The sequence below is a fragment of the Vulpes lagopus genome, chromosome 11 (assembly GCF_018345385.1).
Source record: "Vulpes lagopus strain Blue_001 chromosome 11, ASM1834538v1, whole genome shotgun sequence".
NCBI lineage: Eukaryota > Metazoa > Chordata > Mammalia > Carnivora > Canidae > Vulpes > Vulpes lagopus.
In genome coordinates this window covers 80,249,478-80,273,560 of record NC_054834.1, presented here as the reverse complement: position 1 = coordinate 80,273,560, position 24,083 = coordinate 80,249,478, and the positions used below count along the sequence as shown (strand labels likewise).

Here is a 24,083-nt window from a genome sequence, read left to right as displayed (position 1 = left end):
ACAGAAGATTATACAACACATGTAAACTCACCCTTCTAATCTTACATCCGGTAGACTTCTGTTAAGGGCAATCAAATCACTGGCCATAAGGTTAAACTGATTGATTTTAAACAGTTCTTTCATTTTCTCCTGGTCATCCTTAGGAATCAGCACAGCCTTTCCCATTTCTCCTGGCCCTTCTTGATTTCTTGAAATAACAGCTGTAAGACACACACAGGTATACACACACATACAAACATACAGATAATGAACTGAATAAACTCATGTGTTAGATTAGATTCTACAATCTATTATTTATACACTGGCTTAATAATATAATCATCCAGTCTTTATTGCTTACTTACAAACCATACACTACACTAATGAAACACCTATTTTAATCCATTATTTCAATGCTGTGTGTTGTCTTTTAAGTGAAGAAATATTATATGACTTGATTAATCATTAAGATTTAATAATTAAGCAAGTCAAACCCCAAATCCTAAAACTTCTCTGTCACATTTTTAAAAAATATTTTATTTATTTATTCATGAGAGACACACACCGAGAGAGGTGAAGACACAAGCAGAGGGAGAAGCAGGCTCCACACAGGGAGCCAATGTGGTACTCGATCCCGGGACTCGGGGATCACGACCTGAGCCAAAGGCAGTGGCTCAACCGCTGAGCCACCCAGGCGTCCCATCTGTCATATTTTTTTAAATAAAATTATTAGAGAGGGGATGACCTTGGATACTGGGCAAAGTTGTACAAAATAAAAGAGAACTTTTGAAAATACACCAAGATAAATTTGTTCTCACATCCAACTAAATGTTTTGATATTTTACATGTCTCCTCCCACTACATCTTTATAAAAGCAAGCAACATTGATAATCCTTCATCTCAATTGCAAATTGACTCCCTGTCAAAGCATTTTCAAAAAATACAAGAACTTTCATAGTGGTGACATAGAATATCAAATGTCAAGTTGAATTTGAACACTATGTGCCTCGTAAGTGGAACTTCACAACAATATTCTAGGCTTGATTATTTATTAAGAGAACTTAGGATCCCATATAAGGCTAATGTTCTGGTCATTGCCCTACAAGTCATCACTACACTAATGTCCCTTTTTGCTCCAAAGTACATTTCAATGTGTGTGTGAGTGTTTGCATGCATATGTGTGTATGTATGTTAATATATAATTTTAAAAATCCAGTCAACCCTTAATTTACTCTTCATGATGATGTTAAGTTAAAATGAAAGGAATGTGGTCTGGTCTTGACTCTTTCAATGTGTTGCTATTTCATAGTTCCTAACACATTAATTGTACTGAAATGAGCTTCCCACATTACTTAAGAGGGCAAATATTTGGATCCAGATTACCTTAAAAATTTCCAAAATTTATAAAGGATATATAAAGCTTGTTAAAATAATTTGTAAATTATTATATTTCATAAAAATACAAATTCCAAAATAATAAAATAGGCTTGAAACTAGAAAATAGTAAAGAAACTTTTGTCTGCCTTGATACTTATAGTTAGAGAACATCAAGCCTGATATTGCTAGGACTAATAAACAGCTGGATCACCCAGCTGACTATTCCCTTTGAAAGGTTATCCTGACTTTGGAATGGCATGAGTCAGACTCTAAAGGAGAATAAGTGTCTCTGAGGACGTTCAGATATGAGCACCAAGAAGGTAATGAGCCTGGAAATCCTCTGATACACAGAAAAGTAATAAGAATTGGGGAAAATTTTAAATGAAAAAATTATGTGTATCCAACCTGAAACTATTTAAAAAGCTATCATCTAAAGAAAGTTTATAAAGAGCCTCATTCAGTTTATGAAACAAAAATAGAAATGATGGCAGGGATTTTATGAGAAAGCACATTCTAATCAATCTAAGAAATAACATTCTAACAGCAATATTTTACTTTTGGAGTTAGTAGCTTATTATCCCCCAAATCAGATGAAGTTAGTGGAGTTGGCTTTCAGTGAATTTGTGCTCTTGGTGAGATGCTGGACTCAGAGAAGTATTGAGGTTCCTTCCATTTCTAGGGTTTCTTTTTTAAGTACTGATACCACAAAAAGTGTTAATGAATTTCCATAGTTCTCTCTAACTTTCAAATAAAGAACATATCAGGCTACATGATACCTACTTACCATTAATATTTTATATGTGTATCTTATTTTTTTTATTAAGGTTACAGACCAGAATATGTCATCTATCTGTATGTATGGAGATATAGATACATATGTATACCTTATCTATCTATAGAGAGAGAGATGACATACACTGGTCTATAGATAGATAAAGTATATGAATATATCTTTATATCTCCATACATACAGATAGATGACATATTCTGGTCTGTATCCTTAATGCCAGAAAAGCAGGATTAATTTTTTCTGATAAATTTTTTGACTTTGGCAGACAATAAAGAATGACCTTAAAAAACATTAAATATCTCAAAAAATATAATAGAGAAAAATAAAAATGGCTCATTATTCCACTTCCCAGAGATAACCACTATTAATATGTTGGTTCATATTCTTTTCCCTCTTTCTGTTGATATAGACTAGTCAAAATATATTAGTGTCTTTTCACACACATGGAATAATACTATTAATACTAAAACTTTATTTTTTCAAAGTATTTCTTGCCTCTACTTCCACATAGATTGATCTTATTCTTTTGAGTGACTCTGTTGTATTCTATTCAATGAACCTAAGTTTATTTAACTGATATCCCAGTTGAATAAGGGGCTTGTTTTGAGACCTTTACTATTATAAATGATGCTGCATAATATTTATAACAATATTATCTTCATTACAAAGACTAATAAACATCTCTCAAGTACTTATGAGGTGCCAAACACTTTCTTACACACTTTATAGACATCATTTTATTCAATTCTCAAAGGATAGTGAAATCTAGACATGCTATGTAACTTGCCTAAGCTCACATATCTAGAAAGTCATGCCGTTAGAAACGACGAATACCCACCATGTGCTCCGATGTGGATGGAGCTGGAGGGTATTATGCTGAGTGAAGTGAGTCAATCAGAGAAGGACAAACATTATATGGTCTCATTCGTTCAGGGAATATAAAAAATAGTGAAAGGGATTAAAGGGGAAAGGAGAGAAAACGAGTGGGAAATATCAGAGAGGGAGACAGAACATGAGAGACTCCTAACTCTGGGAAACAAACTAGGGGTGGTGGAAGGGGAGGTGGGCGGGGTGTGGAGGTGACTGGGTGACGGGCACTGAGGGGGGCACTTGATGGGATGAGCACTGGTTGTTATGATATGTCGGCAAATTGAATTCCAATAAAAAATATATATATTAAAAATAAAGTAATGAAGTGGTAATTACAACTCAGGTCTGTCGGATTCTAGAGCTAAAGCTCAACACTCACTCAGCAAATACTCCTGTGCATACATTTTTGTATGACTTGTGTTAGTACACACGGTACACTTATAAACATAGTATCGCTGAGTCAAAGGTTACGCAATGTTTGAACTTCAAGAAGTATTTTCAATTTAATCTTCAAAAAGTTTTACCAATTAGCAATTCCTTATTGCAGAAAATCAGAGCACTACTTTCTCCATACTCTTGTCAGCATTGTATAGTATTATCTTCCCCCCCAAAATGATAGGCAAAATAATTAGTGTTATTAGTATTGTTTCAATTTTCATTTCTTTAATAATTTACTGTTTTAGTAATAAAATGTATATATTTAAATATCATTCTTGTCATCAGCTGTTGCATTATACCTCATATGCCTATCATCTCTGTTTTGGAGAAGTGGCATAAAATTCTCAAGAAAGTTGGTTTGTGTGTGTGTGTGTGTGTGTGTTTATGTGTGTGTGTGTGTAGTACATTATTCATTTTCTGTATCACCACATATATCCAAATTCCTTGTTTTATTTCTGTCCTTAATGCCTTTGGAATTCCTTTCTGGGGTAAACACAGCCAGTTGTCATGCTGCCAGCAAGTTCCCATTATTCAATTCAACAATCAGTTAAGGTTTCTTTTTTTACTTTTTTATTTATTTATTTTTATTTATTAATTCATGAGAGACAAAGAGAGAGAGAGAGAGAGAGAGAGAGAGAGGCAGAGACACAGGCAGAGGGAGAAGCAGGGTGCCTGACGCGGGACTCGATCCCGGGACCCCAGGATCACACCCTGGTCCGAAGGCAGCCGCCCAACCTCTGAGCCACCCAGGGATCCCTCAGTTAAGGGAGCAGGGCTTGGGCAAGGTAACTGACTAGAGAAGACTAGGAACACACCATTTAAAGTTGCTTTTTTTCCTCATAAAAATGATGGCAGTTATGGAAAGAGAGAAGAAAAACTTTTTGAAAACTAACGTGATATGAATTAATACATGTATACACACATGCATATGTACATGTTCTTTTAAAAGAGCGAAGAGTTCAAGGGAAAAATAACATTAAAAGAAGAGCTGTTCAAAAATTTTCTTAAATTTTAAAAGTCCTTCAGAAAATAAAAAGTGATTAAAGAATTTGAGGTCAAGAATTCTTAGAAATTAAGAAATCAACTCACCATTTACATTTCTTTTAGATTCCCTCTATAGGAGCACCTGAGTGGCTCATGGATGACCATCTGCTTTTGGCTCAGGTCGTGATCCTGTGACCCCAGGGCCGGGGATCGAGTTCTGGATGGGCCTCCCCGCAGGGAGCCTGCTTCTCCCTCTGCCTGTGTCTCTGCCTTTCTCTGTGTGTCTCATGAATAAATAAATGAAGTCTTTAAAAATAATAAATAAATAAATTCCCTCTATACACTCCAACAGGTGTATATCACATTGCAGAAAAATGCACCAGAGTCCACAAAATGCTACCAAGCCTAGGAAGCAGTCGGGGTTAACATTTATTTCAAGTGGAAAAATGTGACACTCAGCATCTTATGGCATGAAGATTAAGTTAAGGCACACAAAAGTACTTGGATTTTGCAATATATTCAAAGGTACAGCCATTTGCTTTGCTTAGCATTCTCAAGACAATAGTTTTGTCAGTGGTAGTAAGTATGATCATGTTATAGAATTAACATCAATGAAAACAAAACTGTCATAAACAGTATCCTTAAACTTAGAACCAGTTAGCAGCACCTATAATCATTCTCCTTAATTATTCTCATTTTCTTAGAGGAGAATAGATAACAACTTAATGTGTATCAGGTTAAGTGTTTCCTCCCTAAAGTTAAATACTTTTTTCTATAATAACCTCTAATGAATGCATGTTTGACATTTTATATTTCTTTTCTTTTGCATGAGCAGATCTACTGACATTTTTCACCTTGTTCAAGCAAAAAAGAAAAAGAATGCTAAGTAATTACAATGTGGAACTATCCTTTTTCTTTTTCTGAGTGTTACTTGGAAGAATGCATCTTGCTAGACAAGCCAGTATTTTTCCTTCAATTAATATAAATAGGAAATGGGACAGATTAAGGGATTGGGTATGTAGTTTATCTCTGATCTGTAATTTGTTTAAAAAGCAATTCCTATTTTTTTCTAACCTGTTCATTTCTCTCCTCTACGTAGCTTAAAAAAGAAAAAAAGACCACCGACATCCACACAATATCATGTCCCCCAAAGCCAAACTTTAAAAAAATGAAGCATCATTATTTATTTAACTTTTCTGCTCTAACAGGCAAATGTAACACAAAAGGCAACAAAATCTACATTTGGATTTCATGATTATTAATTTGAATATGAATGGAAATGTCCCGATTCCAAAGTTGGTTTGAACTGCAAAAGTAATATACTGTGCTGTAAGTCATTTTTCCCCTAATTATATGGTGAAATCATTAAAAAATAATGATTAAGCTCAGTCAAAATGACATTGTAAAGCTTGTAGAAATATAAAAGCAGAATCTTTACATATATATGCATGTGTATTTTTTAAACAGTTCACACTGCAAAGATTTTAAGGAGATTTACTTTTATCTTAGAATTCCTATTGCTAAGGAGGATAACTACCTAAATATAAACAAACAAACTGATCAATCTATCAATGGGATACTACATATTAATTTCATTATTGGTTATGTACATTGTATTATGAACATGCTTTTTTCAATTGCAGACATGTCCCCTTAACAAAGAGCATTGTTTATTTGCAAAAAGAGAGATAAGACAATCTGTATCTAGAAAAAGAACTAAGTGAGAAAAAATTTGTTTCTTTTATTTTATATATATTTTATTTATTTATTTGTTTATTTCAGAGAGAGAGAGAGCGCATGAGCCATGGGAGTTGGTGAACAGAGGGAGAGGGAGAGAGAATCCCAAGTGGAATCTTGCTGAGCACAGAGCTTGTTCCGCAGCTCAATCCCAGGACCCAGAGATCATGATCTAAGCAGAAATCGAGAGCTGGACATTTAACAGACTGAGCCACCCACGTGCTCTTTAAGTTGATTATTTATTTATTTATTTATTTATTTATTTATTTATTTATTTATTTATATTTATATAAGATTTTATTTATTCATGAGAGATACACAGACAGAGAGGCAGACACACAGGGACAGAAACTGGCTCCCTGCTGGGAGCCCAATGCAGGACTCGATTCCAGGACCCAGGGATCACAACCTGAGCCAAAGGCAGATGCTCAACCTCTGAGCTGCCCAGGCACCCCCTTAAGTTGATTTTAGAGTAATAATTTTATTTGGTTAAAGAACACAGTAATACATGATGTATGTTAGTAAAAGCATCATATTGAACCAAAGCCTAATGTTATCCCATGTGCCATGTTCTCCAGGGAATTACTTCAAATCACATTTACATTTTCAAATTTACTTAGTTGATCATTTCCGTATATTTGCCTTTAAAAATGTTCTTTTTGGTGGCAATACAGCTCTTCTCTCACTTTTATCGTCTCTCTATTTGTCAAATGTAATAAATTTAAAACTCTGACTTTCTGTCTCTCCCATCTTTGAATACTGATCCTTCATTGCTAATCAATCAATTTCTCTAAGACATTGTTTTTTGTCTCATCAATCCTAAATGTGTTTGTGGTAGAGTTAGAGATGAGGAAATCAAACCAGCAGTGGGACCACACTTCCACCATCAAACTATTTTGTCTTCTCCCCACAGTTCCCTGGGCCATGCTTGTTTGCTAATTCTAAAGACCCTGAATTTGTCAAGGGTAATTTTTGTTTAGGAACAAGGAACTTTATATTTACTTATTTAGGCGTATTTATGTTCGAAACAGTAACAGACTTTAAATATAATAACAAATGCTAAATATATATTAAACAATCAAATTCATTCTGTTTAATGTATAAATAGCAATTCACCTACTATCTCTTTGAAGAAGAACTATATACAACTTTTATGAATCTGACACATTTGGCAATAACATTTTTTTTACATTTTTTTAATCCTAGCCATTACGTGGTGTTCTGATTTCTGTCCATTACATTTCAGCAGCTAGATTTTTATGTGGCAAGAAAGTTGTAAATAGCAAGCACTTGACTAGATCAAGTCCAGCAGACATTAGCTACTGTTTCCCAGGAGGGTGCCTCCCATTAAGCATTAATAAGGTAGTAGTTTCATCAGATAGCTAAGTGAGAGATCATCTGCAGAACCAAAGGAAGGGTCACTGATTTCCAACCAAATTTTTTCCAACCAATTTTTTATTTTTAAAAATTTAAACTTTTTTCCAACCAATTTTTTTTATTTTTAAATAAAAATATATAATTTGTATGATAAAAATAATATATGCTCATTTAAAATAAAAGAAGAAAGATGATAGAGATAAAGATGAGAGAGAGAGTGGGAGGTAGGTAGGCATTATGAAAAAGAAAATGAACAATCACTGAAACTCCTGCTTGACTGATTAATCTCTGCAGAGACATACTATTTAAAATAGAATCATTCAAACACACAGAATTTTATCATTTCATTTAGCATGGTCATCATTATGAATGCTCATTTTTATCCTTTGAAAAGCAATTGTGGGAATCTTTCTAAATAAATATGTAAATCCATACCTACTTTCTATTGGCTGCAAAATATGCCATAGCTTGGCTATACCATGGTTTACTTAACCAATCCTTTCTCACTGAACATTTATGTTGTGTCAATAATTTCTATTATAAATTGTGATTCAATTAATATACTTCCTTATGCATCCATCCTTACAAATTTCTCTGAAAATATGTTTTGAAAAAGTGACAGAAATTTAATGAAGAAACATATTAACCATGCTTTATAGGAATTATTCTTTTTATCACCTCTAACTTTCCATATTTCCTTTGGCTGGGAAATTTCTTCTATTCCTGATGACCAAAATAGTCCCTGTTCACCAATATCAACTTTAAGGAAAGGTAAATATTCTCTCCTCTATGATTTTATAGCTCATTTACCTTACTCCATTATCCTATTATAATAGTTAATTATCCCTACCTGTTCACATGTTATGGCAGAGCATCTAACTATTGAGTCCATTTTCTCTCCTGTGCACATAGCCCATACAGCATTACCCAGCCTCCTCTACAGCTAAATGTGCCTTGTAACTGAGGATAGACATGATATGATCCAAACCCAGGCCTAGTGATTCTCCATGTTCTTTCCCTCAATACAACAATTCTGGAAGCCACATTGAAAACAGCAGGGCTGGGGCACTTGGGTGGCTCAGTCTGTTAAGTGTGGATTTCAGCTCAGATCTCAGGGTTGTAAGATCAAGCCCTGCATCAGGCTCCACGCAGGGTATGGAGCCAGCTTAAGATTCTCTATCTCCCTCTCTCCTCCCCCACCAAAAAAGAAAGAAAGAAATGTAAAGAAAACAGTAGAGCCAAAATAAGAAGACAGCAACATGGGGGTGTGAATCACCACTTCGAGGAGAGCCACTGACTGATAAGGTACATATGTTGCATAATTTACATGAAAGAAAAACAACTATATTTTGCTAAACAGTTGGGATTTTGGACCTATCTATTATACATAATAGTGTTATTTTTATTAATGCACTTTGCTCTTTCCCCTTTAGTCTATGAAGACTCACCAATGCATTTTACCTCAAATCAGTGCTGGTACTGTTTTTTGTTTGTTTGTTTTTTAAATTAGGTTTTATTTTTTATTTATCTATTCATGAGAGACACACAGAAAAAGGAAGAGAGAGAGGTGGATTCCCCACTGGGAGCTGGATGCTGGACTTGATCCTAGGACCTGAGGATCATGCTATGGGCCAAAGACAGATGACGCTCAATTACTGAGCCACCCAGGCGTCCCGTGACACTGGGTTTTATAACCAGAAAGAATTCAATGTGGGAGACCAAGAGAAGCCAATGTAAGTACCAGAGGAGCAACAGGCTGAAGAGACCACTGCGAGCTTTGGGTCCCAGTGCCTGGTACTATTCATTCATCAGTGAACAAGTTGAAAAAGGTAGAAGAAAGCTTTCAGACAACCTAGTTCTATGGAAAGACTGATGAACAGAGGAGTTAAAATAGAGGTTTTTCCCATCTGAGAGATATGTAGAAGAGATTGTGGTATTTAAAAATGAAAAACCTCTAGTTTACTAACTAGAATTTAAATAAAAACTTTAAAAAATAATACTATTTTGTATACTTGAAATTTGTAAAGAGTAGATCCAATGTTCTCACCATAAGGGAAACAAACAAACAAACAAAAAAAAAACAAAACAAAAGCAGAACTATGTGAGGTGACAGATATGTTAATTAGCTTCTAAGGCCATACCACCCTGAATGTTCCGAATCTCATCTGATCTTGGAAGCTAAGCAGGGTCAGGCCTGGTTAGTACTTGGATGGGAGACACACATATTAAAATACCACATTGTAGGGACGCCGGGTGGGCAGCTTCCATTGGCTCAGGTCATGACCCCAGGATCCCAGGATCGAGTCCCATATCTGGCTTCTGCGAGGAGCCTGATTCTCCCTCTGCCTGTATCTCTGCCTCTCTCTCTCTCTCTCTCAATCTCTCTCTGTGTCTGTCATGAATGAATAAATAAATCTTTAAAAAACAAAACCAAAAAAAATACAACAAAAAAACCCCAAATACCACATTGTGGTATCATAAATCTAAAAGATTTTTGTCAATTATACCTCGGTTAACTTAGAAACATAATGAATGAGTGAATGAATGAATGAATATGTCAATGCACATAAGTACTATAGTGGGTGCCCATATCACACCTTCCTATAATGCTTTATACAAGAAAATGAAACATAGCTTATAACCTTTAACTCAAGAATTCTTTTAAAAAAATTATATTCTCAGGAAGTATAGATATGATATGTCCAATGTTTTACCAACATAGGTGATTAAAGTCGTATTATGTGCCTATACATGCAGGTGAAAATAAATGTATATTCTCTCCCTGTATATACGCATATGTACACGCAGTAAATACTCTAAGCTGTATTATATATAATGAAACCATACAATAATCAAAAATTTCCTAGACAAAAGTATTTAATGATATGGAAGATGTTCATATTATTATCAAATGAGAAAAAGAGATCATGGACGAATGTTACAAAATGCCCATTTCTATAAAAAATTAAGTTCCATGATGTATGTGTCCTTGTCAACAGTGAAGATTAGTAGCTATTCATTAGATTAGGAGAGCTTTTACATCCTTTCTTTTGAATTATCTGTATTTTCTCAAGCAGTCCATTGCCTCGTAAGGTGATTTCAGCCCATATTAATCAGAAATCTGGCTTCAGTGAAGAGAGACACAACTTGCTGTGACAGTGACAGGTTCAAAGTAAAGTCAGTAGATAATAGCGACATGAAAAAGGAGGGATCAGTGTTGGGTGGAGTTCCTGAAGGAAGGAGAGCTTCTCACTGTATGAAATGAGTGATGAAAAACAGGTGAAAAACAGGTAGATCACCCAAAAAGAATTATGCTTTTTTTCCCCAGCTGGAAAGTTTTTTCCAGGAGCTTCAGTACAACTTACAGATAAGGAAAACATTTAGTAGCTGAGCAAAGACAAGTAGCAAAGTTCTTGGTTTGTTTTTAGGAAAAAGCAAATTCCTATATTAGTATAAAGTGTTTTACTTTGTTTTTCATAATCCTCCTTAAAAAACATTGTACACATCTATTAAGCTAGAGCTATTCTTACATACAGTAAGAGGTTGTTTGGCACATGTTAGAGTCAGAAGTGTTTCCTGGAAACAATTGGCCCAGCGTTTAAAGTGTTCACTGAGGTAATAAATAATGCTGAAATATGAAATTATTTCCGTCTACATTAAGAATGAGCTTCCTCATTAAAAGTATTTAAAAGGCCCTCATCTTGCAATAGCTCTAGTAATAGCCTTAGTTTGAGATTTAAGTAGGAAATCCCATCTTCCTACCTCTGCCTACACTGCCAAAAAAAAAAAAAAAAAAAATTCTTTGGAAGCAAAAGCGACAATTTAGGCTGTCAGCTACTTCGGGAAGCCCTCTGTAAAGGCACATTTCAAGTGGAACAATGGTCATTTTATTTATTTTATTTTAGGATTTTACTTATTTGAGAGACAGAGCATGAGCGAGGGGAGGGGCAGAGAGAGAGAGGAGAGGGAGAAGGAGACTCCCCACTGAGTGTGACCTGGCACAGGGCTCTATCCCAGGACCCTGAGATCATGACCTGAGCAGAAGTCAGATGTTTAATCAGCTGAGTCACCCAGGCGCCATAACAATGGTCATTTTAAAGAAGCCCCTTACATAGCCTAATACTTAATATAAATTGTTCCTAAGATACAAAATGATAAACTCCCAGCATTTGATCTATCATCACACCTGTGATTCACCAAGTTTGTGAAAATATACCCACTTTACCCACCCCCTACCCCCTGCCCAGCCTAAAGGGAGAGAGAGCTTGAGGTCGTGATCTACACTAATCTTCGAGCAGTAGCTGACAAATTGGGCCACTGGTAAGGGACTTAAAAGAACCCAATTGGAGAGTTGATGACAAGAAGTTCCAATGAAGTATAGGAGTGGTCCCCTTCGAAAGAGCATAAAATACGGATATTCATGTCCCATTTAATCTTCTAGAGAAGGCTGACGCTGCAGAGGGACCTCAATAATCAGACGCACAAAATTACCTATTCTATAGCTATTAGTCTTCATTTTTGTTAATCCAAGTGTTTGCTCAATGGGAAAGATACTAGTAGGCCAGGATAACACAAGGGGCCAGGTTTGACAACATGAAATTCTCTTCATGGTTGATCTGGTTATGGCCAACCAGTGTGCTGATAGCAGAAGACAACACAAAGCCATTCATATGGCACCTTCTGCCTAACCGGTATGACATTGGTTCTACTTGACTCCTTTTATCACTATGGGGAAATATGTTTTCTTGCAGGAAGAGACATATACGGCATCTTTCTTCTCTGGTCACAATTCTGTCAGCATCATGACTTGTATGTAGGCTTACAAAATCCCTATTTTCTTTGGATCTGACGTAATCTTACCTCAGACAAAGGGAAGTAGTTTGCAACAAAAGAAATGTGTCCATGGGCTTACCCCAAAATCCACTGGTCTCAACATCTACAAGTAGCAGATCTGATAGAATGGAATAATCTGCTAAAGACTGCTGTAGCAGCACAAAATCTTGTGGATCTGGGATGGCGTCCCACCAGATGTTACAGACCTTACACCGTTATCCAATACATGCCATCTCTCCTGCTGTCAAAATGCACAAGTCCAGAAACTAAGGAAGGTAGTGAGAGCAGCTTCTTTCAGCAAGTAGGTAGAAGTGCCCTAGTTTCCACAGAAGAAATGCTTCCCCTAGACAACACAATCTCTGTTAAATTGGAAAGTGAGTATGCCCTCAGGCCATCGTAAACCCCTCAAGCTCTTAAACTTACTGGCAGAGAAAGGGACTACAATCATGGTTGAGGTGACTGATGTTATTTAACAATAGGAAATCAGATTGCTGCCGCACAATGGAGGCAAGAACCCTTTCTAGAACCTAGAGGTTTCTCTGGATTGCCTCACTTCTATAAAAGGTCAGGTAACAGAATAATGAAGCAATCCAATCAAGGCAGAAGCAATCAAAGGCTTATACCACAAGATCATATCACCAGATAAAGAATACTATAGCCCAGTCACTGACAGAGCTTAGAATACACATTGAATGGTGTAGCTAAAAGAATATACAACTGTCATTTAAGGTCATATGAGAGGTTACGTAAGTAATAGGACTAAGGAAGCTATATTTTATGTTAATTAAGAATTTCTTCCCTCACTTTCCCCCCTAGATTATCTTACATAAAGCTGGCATACTGAGGTTTGCCAACATTTTAGATTTTATTTGGGGATATGACTGAACTGACATCAGGCCATAAGGTTATAGTAGGTGATGGGATTCATGTATCCCTTGTATTAGAGACACATTTTTTTTTCATATAGAAAAGAAAAGATGCCAAGAATAAAGAGGAATGGAATGCTGGAAATTTTCAATTTTCTCTTGCATATCCACACTCCACTCTCTTTCTCAAACCCAAGGAGGCTGTCCTGTATGGACTATATCTGTACACTTCCTTCTCTGGCTTCAGATTGGATCCGGCCAATGGGAGTAACCAGTAAGAGTTTGGAGGGTGACAAAAAATAAAGTCAAGATATCTACTCCTTTGGTTCTTCCTTGGATAATAGACACCATCTGTCCCCAAACCGAAGGCCACAGTCTCTGTCAGGTGACCCTCTGCAAAAAGGTATGATTGCCTTCTCCCTTTCCATTCAAGGTCTAGGAGTAGTGATGACTTAAACCCTGATTACTAGCCCAGTGTACAACCAACCATTCCTTGTTTTATCTAATCTCTATTGACTCCTGTGTAAATAATTATTGTATTACACTTTCCTTGGCTACTTGCTAAAGTGTACATCTATTTTCTGCTGATAAAAATTTTTAGAAAAGTAAGTGAGAACTGTGGTGGATACCCCACTTACATTATACAGTGTATAGTTAAACCACTCTAATAACCACTCTGATAAGCACTTAACCCAACATTTTCTCTATATTCAATTCTACTTTTCAGTTAAACTCCCTAACATGCTTTCCTAAAAGTCTTCAACATTTTTTTGGTGTCATATTCTTCAACCAGTTAAAAAATATATGACGATATATCTGTAATATATCATGATTCTCTGTTCATGATTAATAAAGGTATTACAGGAAACCAAAAGTAGAACATTTAAAGATAAAAAATAATAAAATAATTCTAATACTCTCTTTTTCTACCCCAGTAAAGTAACTTATGCATCCTTGAGGTGGATATAGTACATTCTGGAAACCATTGCCAATAAATAAATCATAGCATGCATTTCTTCTTGCTGTCAAAAATGGTTGTTCGTTGACATTGTTGGTTCATTGGCTGTTATACAGATACTATTTCATTTTGGTATTCACCTCACAGTGCTGAACATGGGGTTGACTCTCTTACTGATTATTCTTAATGGTATAATATCAAGAAAAAGGAAAAGTTAATGGATAGGATTTCTTAGGTCAAAAATACGGATTAGGTTCAAGTGGTAGATGTGTATTGTGATAATAACATTGTCACATTTCATAGAAAAAGGTATGTTAAGGTATATATATGTGAACTGTATATACACGTGAATTCTGATGAGGTGTAGTAAGTGGGATTGTGTGGAATACAGAATCTGGAAAAGGAAGTTTAGAATAGTGAGACACATAGAGTGGAATCATGAAAGCACAATTTGTTTTATTCTAAATATTAATCAGAATGTATTCCTTCAAGTCAGGTTAAAATACTGCAAGTTTCTATGATACTAAAAGCTTCATTAGGTTAATGAAGGTTTGTAAGGTTTACAGTTCTGAATGATCAGATATTATCCTGAAAGAAAGCTTATATGATTCATCAGTAAACTTATAAAAATGAAATTATATCAGTTCTTCAATTTAGCTGTCCAGTAATGGACCCAGATTTCCTATTTCCTAACTTATTCCTTCATCTTTAAATCAGATCCTTTTCAGAAGCTCTAGCAATAATTTCAGTACATCAAAATTAAATAATGTAAATTTGCTACAAGGGGCCCCATCATGTGAAATGTATCATTTTGATAATTATTTTTTTCATAGAGGAAATTTCTACTGGAAGAAAAAAAAGTCCAATGTTCTACCCAAACTAAAAGCTAACCTCAGCCATCCCATATCTAATCACTACCTGCCTCCTACTGCCACCCCTTATGTTCATATGTTTTGGACATTCAACATTTTATTGGCCATCTGCATAAACCAGCTGCTGATCTTTGTAGTTATTCATAGTTATTATAAATCTTATCGCTTAACATTAACTTAACTGAATTTTGTTTTTCTATTACCTTTGGGCATTTTCTGTTAGTGAATAATAAAAGCAACCAGGATGTTAATAATGTGCCATAATAAAGAAAGATTTTATATTAGTCAAAAAATTAAATAGAATGTTAGCTGAATAGTGTAAAAAGGTCATTAAAATTTCAGAAATCCATCATATATATATATACATATATATATCTCCTTTTTAAAGTATCCAAATATGTATATTTGTCCTTTTTAAAGTATCCAAATAACTCAGAAACTCAACCATTCAAAGTACCCAAGACCTAAGTCAATACTCACTTAGTAAGCATTTACCGTCTGTGCCAAATATACATGATAATTCTAATATTTAAATGTCATAAAAATCAAGATGCTCAACTTTTAGCAAGGTACATGTCTAAATGAACATAATCTTTTTAAAAATTCATCAGAACTACATGAAATATTGTCAAGTAGAACCTGGCTTTTATTATCTAAGCCTTGTTTTTATTTGTTTTTTAAAGGGACTTTTGGTTACATCATAAGGTTAAAGGCATATTGTGGATACTTACCTAGACGAGCTACAGATTAAATTAGTGAACCCATGTAAAATAACAGTCTTTTGAGTCTGAGGATAAGCAATACTCTCTTTCTTCTTCTTTATAGTTTCCTCTTAAAATCCTTCACATTCTACCTGTTTATATAATAAGTATATATATGCACATATATGCACATATGTATGCTTATATTTATGCAAAAAATTATATAAACACACACGAACACATACCAATATATAGATTTTTTGTGTAATATTTAAAATATCTTTATTGATAGTACTTTTTTTAAAAAAGATTTTTATTTATTTATTCATTCATGAAAGACACACAGAGAGAGAGGCAGAGACACAGGCAGAGGGAGAAGCAGGCTCCATGCAGGGAGCCCGATGTGGAACTCGATCCCAGGACCCCAGGACCAGGCCCTGGGCCGAAGGTGGTGCTAAACTGCTGAGCCACCCGGGCTGCCCGATACTACTCTTTTCTTTCATATTTGATTATTTCATCTTCACCTTTTCATAACTACGTATAAAACTGTTTAATTTTCATTATGTATGAATTGCTAATTTAAGTTGTGTACTACATAAGCCTATCACAATAGGTTAAATTTGTTTATGGAGATTATGCACTTAAACTTGATTTTCCAGATAACCATGAACCTTTTGAGGTATTTTTTTTTTAATTTATTTTAACCTGAAGAAAAAAGTAGTTTACTCTGACATAGTTCACTACTGATGTTTAGGAATAAATCTGGTTTTCTATAGGAATAATTAGTAGTAGTCAGTTTAGGAAACGGCTTTAAAATCTCTTTATATTGGGGGTTTTGTCATCCAATAGGTAATTCCATTGCAATTTATGGTTAATAGCTCTTTATTCATGCTACTGGGAAGGGACAACTAATTTAATATCTATCATTATATTGTTATATTTTCACAGTTATTTTATATTTACTCTTTTGCATCACTGAACTAATTTGAATTTTTTTTCTTATTTTATAGCACACCAAGGTAAAACTACTTCAGTGAATCCAAAATGTTTTTTTTTTTTAAGTGCAACTATAAGAAGAGTGTTCTTTTAGAAGTGGCCTTTAAGATTACTTATTGATCAAATTTTAGTTCATCTTCCATTACAGCATAGCAAAAGCATTTCACTTTTTAGATATTTCACATTTCACCCTGAGATATTGTTTCCTTCAGCTCTGTTTCTTCACTCCGGCCCCATTTTTCCTATGTGCTCTCCTATTTCATGAACTCTCCAGTGAGAGATCAGTTGGGTGAAAAGACTGGACAGGTAATATGCATGGCCATATTAACTTGCATTCATCAAAACCCACACCCTGTATATCTTCTAAAATTATAGACTCACAATATATCAAGATTGGAAATTCAGTTTTGCCTGAATGCACAAAAGTTCTGAATAGAGAATTGCTTAGATCCAGAGTATCTCTCTTTGCATTAGATATTTACGAAATAAAGTTGAGTTCAGTGGTGTGCAAGTCAATCTTACAAGTCATCCATGGTCTTACCAATAGTTCATGATAACTTAAAGAGTAAGAATATGTGTCTCAGGAAAAACAGACTGATGGGAGAATAGAAAAGATAGAACAGTGGGTAAAGTTCCTTTTCATATTAAGCATCACAGGAAACTAAACAGAATCACATGATAGCAGCAACTTGCTCTTTCCTTGCCGATTAACTGACATAATTTGCTCACTCACTGATGAGCAGTCACGGATGCTCAGCTTGAGGTGTTGAAGAAGGTTCATTACCTCTTTTGTAATGAAGCATCTGGGACCATTATGTAAAGTCATTCTGGTCATATAAAAAGATAATCCTAAGACTTTAAAGCAAGCTATATATAGAGGTCCAAGACAGAATTAAAAATTTAGTTTTCATGATAATCATTTCATGAAATTCCATTCATATTGGTCAATGTTTTAACCATATAGACTAGCAAAAAGGAAGTGAGGAAGATGAAACCAAATTTTGCCAAGTTTAATTGTGCAAGGTCCAGTGTGATACATTCCTCATAGAATAGAACTAAGGAATTCCCTGATCAACAAAAATTTGTTTCCTCAGAGTTTTTACATTTCCTCCCATTTTTTCCTCAGCTAATGTAAATTATTGCCATCTTTTTTTTTGTCCTATCAGATGCCACTGACTTATTATCAGTGGCATAATAGCCTTTGTAGCCTTTTTTTCCTACGTGCAAACTATTTACTTCATGCAGATTTCATTTTTCAAGTTTGAGACAGTAGTTCACGAAGCAATTTCAAATTCTTTTCTCATGTGTATTACATGTTGAGTTATAATTGTTCTCATGTAACTGGATGTTTAATTTTCATAAGTGTTGGACATGAGGACATCGTATCTTCATGGCAATGCCAATTCAATTCAACAAGCATCTATTGACTTCTCTATGCCGGACTCTATTTGGGATACTTGGCATATATCAGTGAACAAGAGAGAAAAAAAATCTTACTCTAGTGCTTCTTACATCGTATGATATACATTCTCTAGTTCTGCTCCACCCACCAGAAGTTTCCATTTCTTTCCACATTATTCATTCTTGTAAGTACTACTAGAAAGTTTCCAATGAAAACTTGGGCTAATGTCCAATAAAAACAATAAAAAAAGCAAACAGTACTTAAATTGTGTTCATGTGCTATGCACTGTTCTAAACGTGTTACATATATTGTCACTTAATCAGCATAACAAGTATATGGGGTGGACACTATTTACCATCGTCCCAATTTTATGGAAGGGGAAACACAAAAATACATAAAACTTAAATAACTACCACGTTTGCCCAGTTAATGAGTGAAGCCTTGATAAAACCAAGGCAGCAGAAGCTCAGATTTTGTACTATTTATACACACACACACGCACACACAGAGTCCTATATCTGTCCAAAATCTTTCCAGAAAAGTGTATGTAGTGGTTACTTTAATTATGTGTTCAATAGTAATTCAAAACTCAGTTCACAATCTCTGATCTAGCTGAAATTATGCTGTATATTTAAAGTCAATTTAAAGGCATCGAATTCTACTGAATAAGTCTTAGAGCACAGTAATCTCTCCCTTTCTTAATCAAATTAACTTAATCTTACAGTTACTGATTTAAAATTTTCCTCTTTAATTCTGAGCTGATCATTCTCCATGTTAATTCAGAGAATTCATATTTGTTAAAAATAATTAAATTTTCCCTACAAGTGAGGGGATATATTGTATCAACAAAATAATGTATATATTTCACTACTCCCGAATACCATGGTTTTCTGGGTTGTGACAAAGCATAGGCAGTCAACATTTCCAAATATGTTATTCCAGACAAAATGATTCTAATAATTGTATAATTATTTCTGCAGGAAATATAAAGTACCTTTAGATAGTAATTTTATTTGCATATTTTTCATTGGACACAGATCTACAACAAAATATAAAAGAGCAAACTTTACTACATCACATTAAATCAATTTAATACATAATTGCAAATGTACCTGGTTCTTATTCTGGATTCATTGTTCCAGCCTGTGAGCACATTTCTTCTGGCTGGAAACCTGCAAATGGTGGATATGTTTGTTTGTTTGTTTGTTTGTTTGTTTGTTTGTTTTATCACACCCCTATAATTATTAGATATATAGCTTCCTTATCTTGAATATAAATGAGACTGCCCTCCTCTGGATGATTAAATATCTCTTAAGATAATCCAGCAGATTCTAGTTATGTCCATCTTCAAGTAAGAGAAAGAAAGAGAAAGAGAAGGAAATCCAGTATGTTACTAATGTCAAGGTTAATTCTTGGCCATCATGGTCAAGACATACTTTTCAAGACTAACTTTAATGATGTATTATTCAAATACAATATACTCACATGTGTAGTTCAATTCCTGACAAATGTACCTACCTTTAACCACTATTCCAAACAAAAAGCAGACAATATCCATTATCCTCAAAGTCCCTGTGTTTATTTCCAGTCACACAACTGCTCAGACTTGTGTTTTCTGTCACTGTAGTATAGATTTGTTTTTGTAGCATTTGTATAAATAAAATGATATGCAGCCTTTTGTGTCTGACTTATTTCCAGCAGTATATCAAGATTCATCCATATTAGTGAATATATCAGTAGTCATTTCTCCTGAGTAAATACCTAGAAAATAATTGCCGATGGTATGGGAAGTATATTTTAACTTCATAAGAGATTGCAAACTTTCCTCTAAATCACATTCCTACGACAGACCCAGTTGCTCTACATCTGTGCACTGCTAGATATTGTCATCCATTCTGATTTGGTCCTAAAAATGATATGTAGTAATATCTCATTATAGCTTTTTTTAAGGATAAAAATATTTTATTTAATAGTTTTCTATACATTTATAATGTAAATATTTAGACATAGGAGATAGTACCTACCCTTCCTATCTTGATCTCCATCTGACAAGTGTTTGCAGGGGAGCCTATACTGAGGCATCGTAGGGCAGTAACAGGTGAACAGTTACTTTCAATCCCCGACACCACTCTAGAGAGGACTTTTTAAAAAAAATTTTTTATTTATTTTATGATAGTCACAGAGAGAGAGGCAGAGACATAGGCAGAGGGAGAAGCAGGCTCCATGCACTGGGAGCCCGATGTGGGATTCGAACCCGGGTCTCCAGGATCGCGCCCTGGGCCAAAGGCAGGCGCCAAACCAGTGCACCACACAGGGATCCCCATCTAGAGAGGACTCTACAGAAACACACCATGGGCTGCCTGGGTGGCTCAACTTATCTTGACTCTGTTTGTGGCTCAGGTCATCTCATGGGGTGTGATGTGAAGCCAGGGTTGGGCTCCACACTCAGCATGGAGTCTGCTTGAGGAGTCTCTCCCGCTGCACTCCCGCTCCCCCACTGTCTGCTCATGCTCTCTCTCTCACACATCAAAGAAATAAATCTTTTAAAAAAAGAAATAAATTTTATGTTAACACGGCAGAAATTCTTTCTCTTGGTTAGCATTATAGATGCTGACCTATATATTTCCATGTGTCAGTTAATCATGGTCCCATTTCTGATCTATTTTTTATCTCAGAAGTGTCTAAGGATGTCCCATCTATTTATCTTGGTCCTTACTCATAACAACAGATCTTTTCTTGTAGAAAAATATCAAATACTGATATTCATTTTTTTCTGATACACTTTCTTTCTTTATGTAAATCCAAATTTTTGATGTGTTATCTTGCTCCTTTAAAAGAACTTTCAAAATTTCTTATAGTACAGTCTGTAAACAATAAATTTTTCTTAATTTTTGTTTCAGAAAATGTTTATTTTATTATTGAAGAACAGTTTCATTTGATATAGAATTCTACATTGGTAGTTTTTTTTTCTTTTTAATACTTTAATAATTTGACTACTCTCTCTTCCCATTTGCAAAGATTCTGATGAGCAGCTGGCTCTAATTATCGTCATTCCTTTCTAGGTAAGGTTCCTCCCCTCTGGCTGCCTTCAAGGTTTCTATTTGTCTTTAGTTTTCTGCAGTTTCAATATGAATTGCCTAGGTGTGTGGTTTTTATATTTATCCCACTTGTGTTTTCTGAGCTTCTGGGATCTGTGATTTGAGGAAATAAATCATTGTGTCTTCAAATATTTCATCTTCTCATTTTCCCATTCTCCTTGTGTCCAATTACATAAATGTTGTACTTCTTACTTTGTCCCATAGTCTTGGGTGTTGTGTTTTGTTTTGTTTCCTTCTCCAACCTTTTTTTTTTTTTTTAGGATTTTATTTACTTATTTGAGATAAAGTGAAAGAGAGAGCAGAAGCAGGGTGAAGAGCAGAGAGAGAGAGGGAGAAGCAGGTTCCCCGTGGGGAACCTGGGATGGGGCTTGATCCCAGGACCCTGGCATCATGACCTGAGCCGAAAGCAGCTGTTTAATGGACTGAGCCACCCAGGCACCCCCTTCTCCAATCTTTTTTATCCTTGCATTTCAGTTTGGGTAATTTCTGCTACCTGATGTTCAAGTTTGCTATTTCTTTCTTTGGCTATGTTAAATCAGGTATGAGCACTTTGAGTGCATTCTTAATTTCTATTACTACATTTTTAATATCTAATATTTCCTTTTAATTTTCTCTTATGGTTTCCATATCTCTACTGACAATACCAATCTCGTACTGCATGCTGCTCACATTTTCCATGAGACTCTGTAACATATTATAATAATTTTTTTAAATTCCATATCAGATACTTCCACCATCTGAAAGATATCTGAATCTGGTTCTGATAATGACTATATTGCTTCACCTTATGTTTTATATTGCTTTTTTGGCATGCCTTGCAATTCTTCCTCGAAAGGGAAATTTGTACAAGGCGATACATACTGAAGCATATAGGCCTTTAATATGAAAATTTATGATAATCTGGCTAAGAGTTGGGTTGTTTGATGTTTATCCTATTCCATTAAAGTTATATATATTAATATAATTTAGATTCAATAAAATTCATTTTTTTTTTAAATTTTTATTTATTTATGATAGGCACACAGTGTGAGAGAGAGAGAGAGAGGCAGAGACACAGGCAGAGGGAGAAGCAGGCTCCATGCACCGGGAGCCCGACGTGGGATTCGATCCCGGGTCTCCAGGATCGCGCCCTGGGCCAAAGGCAGGCGCCAAACCGCTGCGCCACCCAGGGATCCCAATAAAATTCATTTTTATTAAGATTATTTTTGACAAATGTTGACAGCATATAATTACCACCAAATCAAAATATAGACTACTTGCAGACCAATAAGTTTCAGTGTGCTCATTTGCAGACAATCTGCTCCTTATAATTCCAGCTCCTGATAATCATTGTAACTGTCTTATGTTTTTCTTCTTTCCTAGAATTTCATAGTAATAGAATCTTACATCCTTCAGTTTTCTGTGTGTTTTTTGTGTGCCTGGCTTCTTTCACTTTGATTTCAGTCCTGTTCTGTGCATCAATGTGTTCCCTTTTATTAAGTAGTATTTCTCAGTAAATATTGTATGGGAATTTGATTACTTTCAATTGTTGCATGTTACAAATATAGCAGCTTTGAACATTTGCACAGGGACCTTTTTGTGGATGTATTCTCTTGGTTACATATTAAAGAATTAGATTGGTGATATGTAAGGTAAGTATATGACAAAATTTATAAGAAATTACCAAACTGTTTTCCCAAGTGTCTGTATCTTTTTCCATCTCCACCATCAATTAATTTGACTTCTAGTTGTTCTTCACTGTAGCATCTACTTAGGCATCCTCGTAGATGTGTGCTCTTATTTTGTATTTAATTTGCATTTCCCTAATGCTATGATGTGAAGCATCTGTTTATATGCATATCTATCATTACATTATCTTCTTTGGTGAAGTATCTGATTCAATTTTTTGCCTATTTGTTTTACTTTGGTAGTCTATTACCTCTGTAAATTCCATATCTATAAGTCTATTATCTATAAAAGTTATAAGAGTTCTTTATATATTATGGATAAAATCCATTATAAGTTATATGTTTTCTGCCACTTTGTGGTTTTGTTTTTCTTTTGAAAAACAAAATTGAAAATTTTTATGAAGTCCAACTTCTCAATGTCTTTTTCCTTTATGATTTGCTGATTTGTGTCCTACCTAAACAATCTTCACCTTCTCTAAGTCATTGAACTTTCTTCTATATTTTCTTCTACAATTTTAATAGTTACATCGAATATATATAGCTCTACAATCCATTTCAAGTTAATTTTAAATGAATAAGTAATTAGATTAAGGTTCATATATATATATACAGTTTACATAATCATATATATATATGGCTTATATATTTATATATATATGTGGATATGGATAGTCAATTATTTTAGCACCATTTGTTGGAAAGACCTCTATCTCTAATGACTTACCTAACCAAGGTTGTTTAACATCAGTTGACCAGGTGCCTGGCTGGCTCAATTGGTTAAGCATCTGCCTCAGCTCAGGTCATGATCCCAGGGTCCTGAGATCAAGTCCTGCATCAGGCTCCCAGCTCAGCAAGGAATCTGCTTCTCCCTCTGCCCCTCCCCTCCCCATTCATGCTCTCTTGCTGTCTCTCTCTTGCTCTCTCTCTCCTACTGCTCTCTATTAAAATAAATAGTCTTTTAAAAAATAAAAATAAATAAAATCACTTGAACTATAGCTGTTTATCTAAAGCAATAATAATAATAATGTTACTAGCTGATATAGCATATAGACAAGTGAAATAAATGAAAGAAATTTCATAAGGCTTACGATAGAGGAATTGGTAATACTCTATTAAAAGATACCTGTATTATATGTGA

General features: G+C 34.9%; 1 protein-coding gene across 5 annotated transcripts in view; it reads right to left on the bottom strand.

Annotated features, from left to right (window-relative positions):
- GALNT13 (polypeptide N-acetylgalactosaminyltransferase 13) overlaps positions 1 to 24,083 on the bottom strand; it is a 514,036-nt gene that overhangs the window by 288,502 nt on the left and 201,451 nt on the right. For 4 of the 5 annotated variants that reach the window (XM_041722124.1, XM_041722123.1, XM_041722125.1 and 1 more), the window contains exon 4: positions 32 to 200. In XM_041722124.1, the coding sequence (XP_041578058.1) occupies positions 32 to 200 (169 nt within the window). Of the gene's footprint in view, positions 1 to 31; positions 201 to 19,292; positions 19,353 to 24,083 lie in introns of all 5 variants that reach the window. The other variant, XM_041722126.1, reaches the window with a different exon arrangement.